Below are 15722 nucleotides of genomic sequence, written 5' to 3'. Positions count from 1 at the left end.
TTAAATTGATTAAAAGTGACAGAAAAGACTTGCATTGTTACAAAAAACCTTTATTTTATTAAAGGCGAGGTCTAATGCTATTTCATGCATTCTGACTGAATTAAACTGTTAAAAGAGTTGGATTCTCATGCTAGACATGACCAAAGTCTCAGAAAAGTTGGATGTATGATGGAGCACTTCTGTCCCAAATACCTTCTTTCAGGTCATTCGTTTAAGTTTCAGAAAGTTTTTGTTGTGTGTGTCTGTGTATGCCCCTGTACGACATCTAGAAGCTTTAGTTACTCAATTTAAGATATTCGCTGAAATAAAAAAGTAAAAGTAATAAATCAATACTATATTATGAACATTTTTGTGATGTTTGTAATTACATTTAGGCCTGTGTGTGTTTCAACAGTGACAGAGATGGCATATAGGAAAGTGCGTGCTGGCCACGGTTCTCTCCGTGTGCGAGATCTGGAGAGTGAGGAGCTTCACACGGCTTCCATGGAACTGGAATGGGATATGGAGAAGGAGCTGGAGGAACCGGGTCTGGACCGCTTTCAGTTGGAGTGTATGGATCATCAACCTGTGAGCAGCTCTTCGGGAGGTGGCATGGACCCAGACCTGGAACCAATTCAACCCTCCGTCTCCCCCCACGGACGTTTTGAGCGTCTCCAGGAGGACCCTAATTATGTTTCTCGTTTCACCCGGTCGGCACCCAAGGGGCAGAGACGGAATGGGACCTGCCTCGCCAAATACTTGCTAGCAGGGATGGGAGTGTTTGCTCTGGGGCTGCTGATTGGACGATATGCCTTCAGCAAGGAGCAGGTGAAGGTAGAGCCAAGTGCAGACACAGACGTGCTGGAGAAGATTGTTCAGGGAATCACAGCAGAGAAGATACAAGCACTGCAGAGGTAGATGGATCATCCTTTCTGTCTATTGTACATTCACTGAGTTTTCCAATGACAGGGGAAAAATTAAGTTGATCTTTCACGGGATTAAATTAATTACAATACAGGAATTGTTTGTCACCGTACGTTTGCTATATAACCATTAGAAATAGTTTGTACGTACAAAAATAGTATAATCCATATTTGACTGATGAGTAGAAGAGTTATGAAGTGTGCTCTCAGTACTATCAAGTTGTACATGGGGATCAGAATCTTTTAAAAGACATTCAGAGGGTGAGTTGAGGTGAGGAAAGAGACGCTGAAGTAACTTCAAGGGCATTCCAGCTGGTAAGAAGAAGTGAACCATACTGAGGAAGCAGATGCAGGGACAGTGTTTCCTGGGACAGACTATTTGGGACCTTCATCTTTGAAAAAGCACTTCTACAGCCAAAGTTGTGCATAGCATATTTCCCACTAGTGACAAAGCTGCCGTGTTCGCTCTGAGCCCAGCTGTGTAGTCTCTGACAGGCAGACTTTCGCAAGCAGGTACTGATGTTAAAATTAAATGCAGACAAACCTCAAGCAATAACACATTGTTTTTGGAGCATGGATCATGGCGAGCATGGATATTCGTGTCAAAAAAGATAACTTGGTTTCCTCTGAACCGAAACTGCCTGACTCCTGAAACAGGCTTTGCTATAGTGTCAATTTATAATTTATTTTGTCACATTTATATTTCAGGCTGCAATGCCAACAGCTTGTCTCAGATCCTTTTTCGAGTGGGGAAGAGCAAGCAATATTACAATGCTGGCGAGACTGCAAAGGCGAGAATTCAAAACATTTTGATGGCTTTATTTTCATTCAGCTTCTTAATATTCACACTTCAGCGTGAGGAAATAAGAATACTTGTAAGAATAATTTAATAATTTGTTATTTAAATGAAGCAGAAATGGTTAGAACTGACTTTGGAAAATGGTTACCCAGTTGGACAAAGCTCTGTGGCATGCAGAGATTAAAGAAGATGGTTGAATTAAACTCCAAATCTCATTGTAAATCTCTTTGTCTCTCATGTTAAGATGGGGCCTTTCTTCAGCATGTCTCAGATGCATGGATTAAGTCCTGGAAAGGCCTTTGAAGATCTTTGCTAACTGCTTCAGTACACATGCTAATAAGCTCTTTAGAAAAAAAGAAAAATTCAGGACACATCTAATAGCGTCTGTGTATATTTTCTCTAATGATACTTGAATATATAAAGATATAAAATTGTTGGGCTTCAGCATTAGCTGGATATGGACAATTTGCCATCAATCATATCTGATCATGTCTAGACATAACTAATATTATCATCATACATTATTTCATGCTTTTTAAAAATTGAAAGAAAAAAAAATAATAATATATTAACTTTAATTTTGTAGATAAAATATAATATTAGCATAATATTCATGTGAATATTGTATATTTTAATAAATATTCTAATACATTATTTTATATATATATATGTATAAAATAAAATAAAAACTTTTTACTGGTAGTTCCTGAGTTCTATAAAATAACAATTTTAAAAATCTTAAACCGTTTACAAAAAAAAAAAAAGAAAAGAAAAAAACTCAAACCTCTTTCAATAAACATGAACAGTGTTTAAATAAATAAATACATAACAATAAATAAATAAATAAATAGAGCTCTTGACCCATTCTATCTTAAATAAAAAAAATAAACAAAATACTAAAAATTATAATAAATAGATTGTAACAAATCAATTGTTCTGTAAAATACTATTACCATCTTAATTTCTAATCTGCTTTTTAAAAAATAAACCATCAAACCTATATATAAGCAGTTTGCCAACCAAGTACATTATTATTTTTTTAATATGTGCTGCAGTAATGGTGACTTGAATATATGTGCTTTATCACAGAAAGTGCCTAGTTCAACTGGATTGTGAGTGGTTAGTAAATAGGAATTTGGCAGTAAACTCTTTTGTGAATTCAGCCCTCATCATTACTGTTCTGTCAGACTGAATCAAAAACAGGTTCTTAGCATTTCTGAGTATGCCATGTGCATTTTTTAAAATGATGATAAAAATGCATTATAATCTCACTTTATCATGCAGTATAAGCGTATAGCCATAAGTGTCAAAAATAAATAAAATAAAATACCGCATTTATAACCTCCAGCCTCCCCAGAGCAGTTATCACCTTTCCTCCATATGATAAAATTCTCCCCTCAGAATGACTTTCATAAAGTGAGATAAACTGCCCTCATCTGTAAGGAAAATATGGAATACCTCTCATTCTAACACAGACTGGAAACCTCAAGAAATAACGCATACTATAACACCCATGACATTATGACTGAATGACTTTGAATAAATAGCACTGCACACCGTCCTCTGAATATTGCACCCAACTTTAAAAATTGTTGCCGCCTGCATTACTTCTGTCTGGAAACACTGTGGGAATTGAATAATGATACAATTGGATGTCAGCATGTCCCATTCTCGAGACAGAACAATGCTATTATTGTGTGACAGAAGTATCAATAATTGCATGTTTGCTGTTGCAAATGATTGCGTGTGAAGAGGAAATGCAATAAGGGAACACTCAGATATGGCCCATATGAATTTATCACAAATGGTGTGTGTATGTGTGTGTGTTTCAGGCTGGATGATTGTGCTGCAATATTATCTTGTTTATATATGAGTATGTCTTTGTTTTATTGTAGTTTGCTGACTCCGCAATGATCCTTTTTCTCCGAAGGCTAAGTCCCATCATTCCGATATGTATGCAGCAGCAGGCCAAAATTGATATTTCCTGAGGAGGAAATCAATATTAATAACTGTGTGCTACAATAGCCATCTAATAAGTAGCACAGTAGCCTCTTCCAATTGTCAGTTCCCGGGATAATAGGATGCTGGTCTCCAGGTATTAGAGGTGAAATTAAACTCAAATGGACAGCTGAATTATGCTTCATGGTTGTGGCTTTCGCTTGTTTTCACCTAACAGGTTTGATCCTTTCCCAAGTCTAGTCTGCTGTGAAATAGTGGGCCGCAGCGTTGTCTTGTCTTGGTGGTGAACATGACCTTCTGTGTGCTTTCTGGGGTCTTCGTGAGGGCAAATAAACTTTGTCTAGGTGACTGTCCAAGATTTTCTGACCACTACTGGGTTTCCATTTGACAAGTAGTTTTATTTATTTATTTATTTATGGTTCTGGAACAACATTGCCATCATACAATTTGATTTTAAAACTAAAGATATCTTACATCAAAATACATTCTTTTAAACCAGTTTATCGTTGACTATAAAAACTGTCCTTCATGGGCATATCTGTTATAAGGAGCAAAGACTGTTGGCAGCGATTGGAGTTCAGTGATTCGGAGTGGAGAGAAAACTTCAGAATGTCCTTAATTAATGGAGTGTGAGCAGCATGCTTCATCCAGTGTTTCTCACAAGGTTTTGTGAGACTGTGGTGGGCCTCACAAAATGGAGGTCCCATTGTTCTGCTGTAAACACATCGGCATTCATTAATGTCAGTTCCAAAGCAGAGGGCCAACCAGAAGACCGTGGATGCAGGGCAAGTGTTGCAAGCTTTTGTTTAAAGTAGCAAACTGGCATTGCAATTGTTTTATTTGAATGCAGCATTGTTGAGGAGGCATTCTGCATTGCACTTTTTAAAAAAACTGCTTCGCCTGGCATTTTTAGATGCAAAGATCCATTCTGTTTGAATGAATAGCCCCTAAAAGTTAAAATGCTTTTAACCCTTGTGCACTGTTCGATTTCTGTGTACACCCTTTATGGAGCGGTCAAATTGACCCTAATTGGATTCAATACAATTCCTCAAAAATCACACTATGAAAAACAACAAAGATTCAGGTACAAACTGTAAACTTTTATTATCAACATTTGTCAAATATTCCCCCCAAAATATATCTGAAGGTATGATTTAATGAAAAAGTTTTTTAACCATTTTTAAAGATGTTTTGTTTTGACAAAATTTGAAAATAAACAGTATGTTGACTTGTTTTGCAAATACATTTTTTTTTTTTTTTTGCTTTTTTTTCTTAGAACATCATAACTGAACAATTAAATGTAGCTGTATAATGAAAATATTTATTTTTCTTAAGTTGTCTCTTTTGTAAACTCATTTCATAAAGTCAAGAAGTTACTTTTGACATGATGAGCACACAGCAAGTGTGTGTTTTGGCATTTGAATTTCTTGCACTTCACACACATGGTGCTGGTTTTGTTGTCGCGCTTGGATGGGCACACCTCACATCTCTTCTGTTTTTTTTTTTCTATCCTCTGTGTTTACTCCTTTATTTTCTGTGGATCTGACTCCAGATGCATGTTTCTGCCCTCCATGTTCAGAATCTCTTTGGGTAGCTCAGGTTTGTTATTTGTAATTTGCCATTAATTTTGAACACAATGATTTAGCTTTTTGAAGTGTTTGGTTAGGGTTGGAGCACTTTTAGATACACTTAGATTTTAGCACTGGAGTTGATGCCTGACATACATGAAATATTTTTTTTATTTTTATTTTGTGTCTGTACAGTTTCTTTTGAATGGCTGTCTATGAGGGTCAAACTGACACACGAACAGCACAAATGTAATATACATTTTGCTTGTATATGTAAAAAAACCCAGCATGTTGAAACTTTGCATGCATGTCCATGATGATAAATGAGAAAAAGTCACAAAATATCAATAAAAGAAAAAAAGGTTTAATGTTATTTCAGGTAGGTTGAAAAATAAATGATAGGTAATTTTTACCATCTGAGGCTTACAAAATAGTTTTCTGTATTGAAATAAGTGTGGAAATCCTAATTTTTTAGCTTCATAAAGTAGTAAAATATTAAAATATCAAAATATAACCAAGAAATGTTATTATTTTGGGTCAGTACAGTTTCCTTAGAGCGTTAAAATATGCGGGTCAAATTGACCCGTGAACATCACAAACGTAATTTTGTTTGTATATGTCAAAAAACACCAGCATGTTGAAACTTTGCATGCATGCTCATGATGATAAATGAGAAAAAGTCACAAAATATCAAGAAAAAAAAACATAGGTTAACCAGTATTTCCAACAACTAGAAAATCGAAATGGGTCAAATTGACCCGCAACATAACACAAAGGTTAACTTGACATGTCCAAAGTGTAAATGGAAATACGTATTCTGTATGCCCCCTGTGTTCCCAACTGCATGCTAAAAGTCAATGTCCTATAGTCAGAATTTGTCCCAAATCATTGTATTTTAGAATACAATTATTTCACTGACATAAAAAAGTGCAATATATGGCCATTAAATTATTAAATCATGCATTTTCTTGATGCATCAACTTTGCTGATGGAGCTTGGGACCATAGTTGGCTAACTATGCTTTGGGAAACGTGCCTCAGAACTGACAGTTCTCAAGTTAGCAAGTCATCTCTTGTCTATTTTTCTCTTGTCAGATGAACTGTGTCCTGAGACAGTGCTAATGATGTGAGTTCAGGGGACTGTTAACCACAGCAACAGAAAGGTTTATCATTTTTAACACTAATCAAAAAAGTACATTTGATGGACAGAAAAAAACAAGACTGAAAGTGTTTTGTTAAAAGGAAACATCGTTTTTGTGAGGAATGGAGCATTTGGACCAATTTTTTAAATTGCTCTGAAAGAAACAAAATCTATTTCAGTGATGCACAAATAATCAGAGAATACCCAAAATGATTGGTTAGTGTCTTTCTCTGCTTACTAAATTAGATAATAAGCCCACCCTCTCACATTTCCTCACATCCCTGGCACAACAGCGCAGGTTATTTCTTTCATATCTTGATGGCTGGCAGCCTGGCAGGGGAACAGCTATTTTAAGTAATGAACTTTTTCATCTTTATCTTTGGAGCAGCAGCACAAATGCGCCTTAGTGTGAGCCCTGAACCAAAGTGTTTCTAGCACCCAAAATACGCTTAAAGTTAATTTTTGCAACATGTCTGGAGTCTGAGGAGGTGTAATAGTGCATTGTGGGACATCAGAAGTCACAAACACTCTCAACCACCCTCTGCTTGTAAGGCGGATGACATTTAACACTGATTTATCAGAGGATTACCGATGTGACTCTCTCCAGGTCGTAGGAGTTATTAAGGAGGAAGGTGACACACAGGCTCCAAATGGATGCCACATGCAGGCAAGCATCCCATAATTCATGCTGGCCTCCACCAGTTCTGCACCCACTAAGACCCTGACAATGACGTTGCTTCATTATTATGCTACCCAGTATTATATAAGTTATTAAGCATTATCATTCTTCTTGTACACTGACACGACTATATAAGAAACATACTATCTTAAATTCTTTAAGATACATTTTTTCTTCTTCTTCTTCTTCTTTTTTTTACGTTTCTTTTTGTGGTTTTCCAGCAGCCAGAGACAGCGATCAGATATGCAGTGTTCTGATAAGGAGAAACTCCCTAGATCAGCCTGGGGCAATGTCATAAGAATACTTACCTCTTTATTTAGCCGTGGCCATAGATCTCAGATAAAGATAGGTGTACAGGATACAGCACCCAGATAACAGCAAAAATGTTTTCGGCATCATGAAGTTATCTCTTCCCCTTTTTCGACCTTCGCATCAAATAAATGTCAATTTGACACTGGTATCTCGAAACATTTTCAGTCTATTCCAAATTATTGTGGCAGACTTCATCTGGACGTTTGATCATTGATGCTTCTCAATATTTTTTCAGTCATTTGTGTGAATTAAACCAATCTCAGCTTTCAGCCTTGACCCTCAAGCTCTGTAAAAATCTCAAAGTGCAAGGAAAATGAACACACTGAAATATGTTTTATTATAATTTTTTTTTTTTTATCCCACAGTGATTACACGTTTTTGTGGTAATTGCAGTTTGTTTAGTAAGAGCGATTCAATTGTCCTTGACTAAATGTTGATGTTTGTGAGTGGAAATTTTCAAAAATAACTTTTTGGAATCGCACCAGTTTTCTTTCTGTGAAACATCTGTTTACACAGGTGTTCATCTGTGTGTGTGTGTGTGTTTGAATATGTGTGTGTAATGTGAGTTAGGGGTATAAATCTTGGCTTAAGAGTGTAGTATTTGCCAGCATATGTAATGACAGACCATAGCTGAGCACTAAACAGACACTCTGCCTGGTTTTTCATCAGTGCTTGTTCGAATCAGACATGCAGAATAAGAGCCGTTTGACTCTCAAATGCCATTTTCTCAGTCGGTCAAATATATGATAGTCACTTTCTGTTGTTGTTGTTGTTGCATTCCTGCCTGGTTGATTTTGAATTTTTGTAAAGACATTTTTATTATAACAAAAATCCTCATTTTTTTCTTTTTCTTTTTTTTTTTTTCTTTTTGTAGAAAAAGAAAGAAAGAAATATTTTTATTCAGCAAAGACGAGACTGAAGAATGGAGTAAAATTCAGATTTGTTACCGCAGGAATATATTACATATTAAAATATTAAAATAGGAGACAAGTTGTTTAAAAGGGTAAGTTCACCCAATAATCAAGATGATGTAATTAATACCCTCATGTCGTTCCAAACCAGTAAGACCTCCGTTTATTTTTGGAACACAGTGTAAGATATTTTAGAGATAGTCCGAGAGCTCTCAGTCCCTCCATTAAAACTGTGTGTACGGTATACTGTCCATGTCCAGAAAGGTAAGAAAAACATCATCAAAGTAGTCCATGTGACATCAGAGGGTCGGTTAGGTTTTCTGAAGCATAAAAAATAGCATTTTGGTCCAAAAATAGCAAAAGCTACGGCTTTATTCAGCATTGTCTTCTCTTCCGGGTCTGTTGTGAGAGAGAGTTCAAAACACAGCAGTTTGTGATATCCGGTTCGCGAACGAATCATTTGATGTAACTGGATCTTTTTGAAAGAGTTCACCAAATTGAACTGAATCTTTTTAAATGGTTCACATCTCCAATACGCATGAATCCACAAATGACTTAAGCTGTTAACTTTTTTAATGTTTTTTAATTTGTAATTATTTACATTTTTTTTTTTTTTTTTTTTTGAGGGTGGAAGAGAGCGCTGTTCATTCACTCCCTTCCACCTACAACTCCTGCCAGCACGAGGCTTGAACCAGCGAATAAAACATGTTTACTGAGCAAGAAGTACATATATGCACAATATTATCTGTAAGATTATTTGTAAATTAGATTACTTTAAAATATGATGCCAAATACCTTAGTCCCTCACACAACCTTAACTAATAATGTAATGTACACCGGCGGTCACAGCATCCTAGAACCATAGCAGCAAGTTTTGCACGCATAAGCAATACTCACAGTTCTTCAGCACTAATGATGGAAGATGGCAGCGAGCATGTTACGTACTGTAGATCTGAGGTGTCACACACCAGCTGAGCAACTGCCATTGAGAAGACCAGAAATGCTAATAACCAAAGCCTTTTGTTACATCACCAAGCTCCTCTGTAAAGTATGGGGCCTGCAGGGAGCCTTCTCGAGTGTTGTTAACCAGTCTGTTTGTGGACCTGTGTGAGCAGTTGGTCTTAGGCTATTTAAGAGATTCTGTGGGAGGGTTTCTTTCAAAGCCACCTGGGGGGCACATCACTTCCACTCAGCTGTCTGCTGGCCCAAGGCTCTGACCTTTTGTCTGATGCTTGTCTGTCTTGTCAAGTCGTAACAGTGTTAGAGAACAAAAGCTTTGTATGGTTTGACCTGACAGAAACGAAGGCATGTAAATGTGTGTGTGTGTGTGTGTGTAGACTATAAAACTCCAGACTATAAAAATGGTTATACATAAAGCTGATCCTTATCTTGCTGAAGATGGTAACAAGCTGTTTGAGCAACCACCATGTTACATAAACTAAGTTGACCTACATATCAGCTTAAAAGGCCTTTTTTATTGGAATTTATTTTATTTTGATAAGCATGCACATTTAAAAAGAGCAATTTAATATACTATGCAGCTTCAAAAGCGTGTCTACAAATTTGCCAAATCCAGGTTAAAATGAAATGTCAGATGTAAACATTAATAAATAACTGATGAGGTAAACATAAATTTAGTTAACCAATGCCACATGAGCGCATCAGTTCATGCAATTCAGCAAAAATAGACTTAAGAGAAACAATAAATCATAAGAAATAAGAATATAATTATCCATTTTATACACTTAGCTGGAGGCTAAACGATGACTATTTTTGTTGTTGTTGTTTGTTTACAGTGTGGTTAGTTGTCTTCTGCAATGAATTAATTAAATCTGAAGTGACCAAATGACATCATAAGGAAATATTACTCCATTGACCGTTATCCTGCGCAATCAAAATTTTGCTTTTGTGTCATGTTTCAAATGTGCATCTTGTGACTTATTCAACATGTCTCTTGTCTCATGCATTCTAGCAGTTAATTCTGTCAAGCAATTACTTTTTAGATACACACCTAGATTTACACATACTTAGATTTCCAATGGAAAGGAAAGGGGAAAAAAAGTTCTGTTCAATTCAAGTTTATTTCTATAGCGCTTTTAACAATACATTAACACATTGAAACACTTGTTTCAGCATTACAATTATAAAGTATGTGTTATCAGCCAGAGATGATTGTTTCAAAGTGCATGTCCATATGCTGTAATACAGCTATAATATAATACATGTTATGTGGTTAATTAACGTCATGTTTTCAGTAAAGCAGACACTAATATATGTAAAAGATAATCTTGTAATTGCTAATATTGCTGATATAATTTGATTACAAGCTTGTTATGTCAGTGCTTTGCTATAGAGATTTAAACAGGGAAAAAACATGAGAGAATATTAAAAATATTAAATTATTTTTGTTCTGAAGATGAACAAAAGTCTTCTGGACTTATAAAGGCATGAGTGTGAGTAAATTATTAATTGTTTTATTTATTTATTTATTGCAACTAACCCTTTAATAGCTGTGTTTTGTAAACACATGATAATAGCCAAAGATTGCTAATACTTTGACAGAATCCTCCATTTTGAGGATGTCACAGGAGCAATGTTTGGGTGGACCAAGGTCCAAAGGTCATTACAGTGAAATTTCCTTTTTGAATCAGTGTCCGTTACATTCCTTGTTGACAAAGAAGTTGACAACCCAACTCGTGTCACCCCATTAAATCCTCACTGGATGATTGAGAGATGCCTGCTTCAGAAAATAGAAACACCGGATCTACAGTTCTCCACTTATTACCCTCTCCTGAATTACAGTTGGCAAATTAAAACAGACACTATTTCAACTGAACAGAGATGACATAACTGAATTCAATGATGAACTGCCTTTAACTATCATTTTGCATTATTGAGACACTGTTTTCCAAATGAATGTTGTTCAGTGCTTTGGCGCAATGTATTTTGTTTAAAGCACTATATAAATAAAGGTGATTGATTGATTGATTGACTGAGGGAGACGCAGGTCAAAGGTCATCTTAACAGGATCATCACTCCCTGTCCCCAGTGAGTCAGCTACATAATGTTGGTGGTAAAATCTTAATAAGGTGTATATCTTCAGCTGTATTTGCTTATCTTATTATTATCATACTAAGTTCCCATCATACCATAGAACAGGGCATGGGTGTCCTTATGGAGATGAGGGACCAGTGGAACTCCGCCAGTGACAAACAGATTGTGTATCCATTTTTCATTGCTTCTCTATGTCAGCCGAGTTGATGGCTTGTCATATTAATAGTTGCCGAGCCACTGCGCACCCAGCCAACATTCTCCAGGCCAACATGCATTTATACATCCACATGACAACAAGTCCACTGTAAATAACAATCTAAAGCTTTATTTTTCTCTTCATTTCTAATTCACAGATGTAAATCATCCTTTTATTTAGCTATTCTGGTTTAAGTGCACTGCATGTGGAGTGAGAAAAACGTCAATGGAAGAGCGTGACGTCACCGGCGGAGTGACGTAAGCAACCAGGAAGCTATAAAAGCACATGCCACGCAGCTGGCGTCAGCTTCGAGTACCAGCAAGCGCCGGCAGGGGTGCCGGGGGTATGGCTCCGAGACGCAGCGTCTCGTTCCCTTGAGGAACTAGGGTTACATATGTAACCCAGAGACGTTCCTCTTCAGGAACTTGAGCTGCGTCAATGCGCTTTGGGGAACGAGTAAAAACGCCGCCAGACTACCAAACCCCTGCCTAGTGTGTATCCGAAGAGCACAGCTTAGGACAGGAGGAAGGAAGCGCCTGGAGTGACTGGCATGTCTAGGCCATAGAATTTAACAAACGTAGAGGGCGTGGACCACCCCACAGCATTGCAGATGTCCAGCATGGATACACCCGCTTAGAAGACCTTGGAGGCCGCCAAACCCCGAGTAGAGTGAGCCTTGGCTCCCGACAGTGGGGGACGACCAGAGGGGTTTCACTTCCTGTTCCATAACCAGACCCTACCTGAGGCCGACTATCGTCTAAACGACCCCATTGAATACTGGCGGAACGGAGCCGAACTGAATACGGTAGCCTTTTTCTATTGTGTGCAGGACCCATCGAGATACATTTGGCAGTAGTTTCCACGCTGATAAATAATCTACTAAGGGAATCAGTCTCGCGAGACTGATTTCTGGTGCAAGAGGCCCCCGCAGGGGCGGCGAGCATCTCAGCCCCGCTACGCGCACGGGCGGAAGATACTGAGAGCGATGCTCGCTGGGACCTGCTGCGCCCTGCAACACTGGCAGGGTTGGCAGACCGGCCCCCAGAGGGCGTTGAGGTGAGGCGGGCACCGTGTACTGCGGTGTGTACCGCTATACCCCAGCAGAGGCTGCCCTCTGAAACCCTGGGCTTTTGGCGTCAGGGTTACTTGGCCGAGAACTTCTTAGCTTCGATAACTGCCCTGAGATCTTGTTTGGGCTTAGAAGTCCTCGGCCGAGAGCGGAGGAGCACGAGAGGTGACGCTCTGTTTTTGGGCCTCGCGGTACGAGGAGCTAGGGTGCGGCTGGGGCATCTCCCGCCCAGATGCCCCAAGGGAGCGACGAGGGTGGAACTTATGGAACGCCGCCGCTTATTTGCCATGGACCGCCCAATCACTCGGGCGGTCTCCTTGGTGGCGCGGAGGGAGAGATCAGCGGTCCTTCTTAGCTCTGAAATGTCGTGGGACTTGATCTCCTTTCCCTCATCTAGCTCCTTAAGCAGGTCGACTTGGTACACCTGTAACACCGCCATGGTGTGCAGACACAAACCAGCCTGACCTGCAGCCGCATACCCTTTGCCCACCAAAGCCGATGTTGCTCTGAGTGGCTTTGAGGGCAATGCCGGGCCTTTAGAGACGATGCCACGCCAGGGCACAGATAGCTCGCGAGCGTCTGTTCCACCCGGGACATCGCTCTATAACCGTGCTCTCCCATCCCCACTACGTTTCCATAGTAGTCTGACGAGGGGATGTAGAGGCGGGCCGAAAATGGACGTTACCACGACCTGGCGATCTCTTCGTGCAGGTCGGAAAAAAAAGCAGGCCCCGGCTGGGAGGTGGCTGACTCGCGTGCAGGAAGCGTTCGTCAAGCTTGCTTCTCTGCGGTTCAGCTGTTTTCTCGGCAGGCCAATCGATGCATAACTTGGCCACCGCGCAAGTAACCACCTCCAAGAGCTCCTCATACTGCGGCGAGTGGGGTGGCAAATCCCTGACGATCGACTCCACGTCAACCTCCTCGGAGGGAGAGAGGCGGAGCGTCGACCCCTCTCCCTGAGTGAAAGGAGCCGCTGAGCGTGCTTCCGACTCTAGGGATTGGGTGCCGGATCTGGCAAAAGTGGAAGGAGATAGGGACTGGCCCGTCTCCATTCCCTCCACCAGATCCACTTGCGAACCCCACGAGTGCAGCCGCCGTTCTGCCTCAGCAGAAGCGGGACCAGCGCGTGGGGAACGCTGGCGAAGGTTCCCTCCTCAAAGAGGGCCCTCCGGGAACGAAGCAGCCGCACCGACATACGACTCAGCGTGCTTCGAACACAGGCAAACCACGCACAGGCTGTGTGTATCCCCACCCATTATATATCTCGGGCAGGGAGGAGCACACAACCTATAACGCGATTTGGAATAGCCATCAGTGTGCCTAACTTTTGCCTTGCTTTTTGGCATGTCTAGGAGCTCTTAACTGGACAGACAACAGTAAATAAGACTCACAAGACAAACAGTTTGACATTCACATACAGAGCGCTTGCTGAAAGACGCGAAGCTTACGCCAGCTGCGTGGCACGTCCTTTTATAGTTTCCTGGTCGCTTACCTCACTCCGCCGGTGATGTCACGCTCTTCCATTGGTCTGATTTCACACGATATTCAGAGTCGCGCATGCTGGGTGCGTCCCCCAAAGCGCATTGACGCAGCTCGAGTTCCTGAAGAGGAACTGTAATTTACAGGAAAAATATGATTTGATTTCCTTTATTTTCTGTGGAAATGGTTATATATTTATTTTATTTTATTTTCTTTCTTTTTTTTCTTATTTCTATAAAAAGGCAAAAGTGCAAACCAGCTGCACATTTTAACCACTAAATGTGGTTTTATTAACAAAGTTCGGGAGAAGCACGATCAGATAATCATCCAATTTGGCACAGGTGCATCTCGTTTAGCTAATCATCTTAAATAGCACGCAAGCGTATATATATATATCCAGTCTTCCTACCTCCTGTCCCACGACAGTTTTTCGGCAACCCTCCTCCACCCCAACTCCTCACTTCTAATCTATTTATCCCAAATTAGGGATAGGGGGAGTTATTTGGGTTCGGGCTATGCTCCGGGCCCGGACCCCTCCCCCAGGACAGCACGCCAAAATATGCCTACTATTTGCCTTCAGATTAGATGTAAGGGTGAACTCGTGAAAAATAGTTATGGAAGATTTGTTCAGCAGAGAAATCTCAGGTATGCTGTAAAAAAATAGTTTGTTAATTTGTTAATTATCTTTATTAAAGTTCTGCTGTAATGTAAACATTAATAAATAACTGATGAGGTAAACATAAATTTAGTTAACCAATGCCACATGAGCGCATCAGTTCATGCAATTCAGCAAAAATAGACTTAAGAGAAACAATAAATCATAAGAAATAAGAATATAATTATCCATTTTATACACTTAGCTGGAGGCTAAACGATGACTATTTTTGTTGTTGTTGTTTGTTTACAGTGTGGTTAGTTGTCTTCTGCAATGAATTAATTAAATCTGAAGTGACCAAATGACATCATAAGGAAATATTACTCCATTGACCGTTATCCTGCGCAATCAAAATTTTGCTTTTGTGTCATGTTTCAAATGTGCATCTTGTGACTTATTCAACATGTCTCTTGTCTCATGCATTCTAGCAGTTAATTCTGTCAAGCAATTACTTTTTAGATACACACCTAGATTTACACATACTTAGATTTCCAATGGAAAGGAAAGGGGAAAAAAAGTTCTGTTCAATTCAAGTTTATTTCTATAGCGCTTTTAACAATACATTAACACATTGAAACACTTGTTTCAGCATTACAATTATAAAGTATGTGTTATCAGCCAGAGATGATTGTTTCAAAGTGCATGTCCATATGCTGTAATACAGCTATAATATAATACATGTTATGTGGTTAATTAACGTCATGTTTTCAGTAAAGCAGACACTAATATATGTAAAAGATAATCTTGTAATTGCTAATATTGCTGATATAATTTGATTACAAGCTTGTTATGTCAGTGCTTTGCTATAGAGATTTAAACAGGGAAAAAACATGAGAGAATATTAAAAATATTAAATTATTTTTGTTCTGAAGATGAACAAAAGTCTTCTGGACTTATAAAGGCATGAGTGTGAGTAAATTATTAATTGTTTTATTTATTTATTTATTGCAACTAACCCTTTAATAGCTGTGTTTTGTAAACACATGATAATAGCCAAAG

General features: G+C 39.1%; 1 protein-coding gene across 1 annotated transcript in view; it reads left to right on the top strand.

The window, feature by feature from the left end:
- Positions 1-15722, top strand: part of LOC128022442 (inactive N-acetylated-alpha-linked acidic dipeptidase-like protein 2) — a 174122-nt gene that overhangs the window by 20718 nt on the left and 137682 nt on the right. The window contains exon 2 of the mRNA XM_052610035.1: positions 395-893. Coding sequence (XP_052465995.1) covers positions 395-893 — 499 coding nt within the window. The remainder of the gene's footprint in view (positions 1-394; positions 894-15722) is intronic.

This window comes from Carassius gibelio, chromosome A11 (genome assembly GCF_023724105.1).
Source record: "Carassius gibelio isolate Cgi1373 ecotype wild population from Czech Republic chromosome A11, carGib1.2-hapl.c, whole genome shotgun sequence".
Classification (NCBI taxonomy): domain Eukaryota; kingdom Metazoa; phylum Chordata; class Actinopteri; order Cypriniformes; family Cyprinidae; genus Carassius; species Carassius gibelio.
The sequence above is the reverse complement of the archived record's forward strand: the minus strand, read 5'-3'. Positions and strand labels throughout refer to the sequence as shown.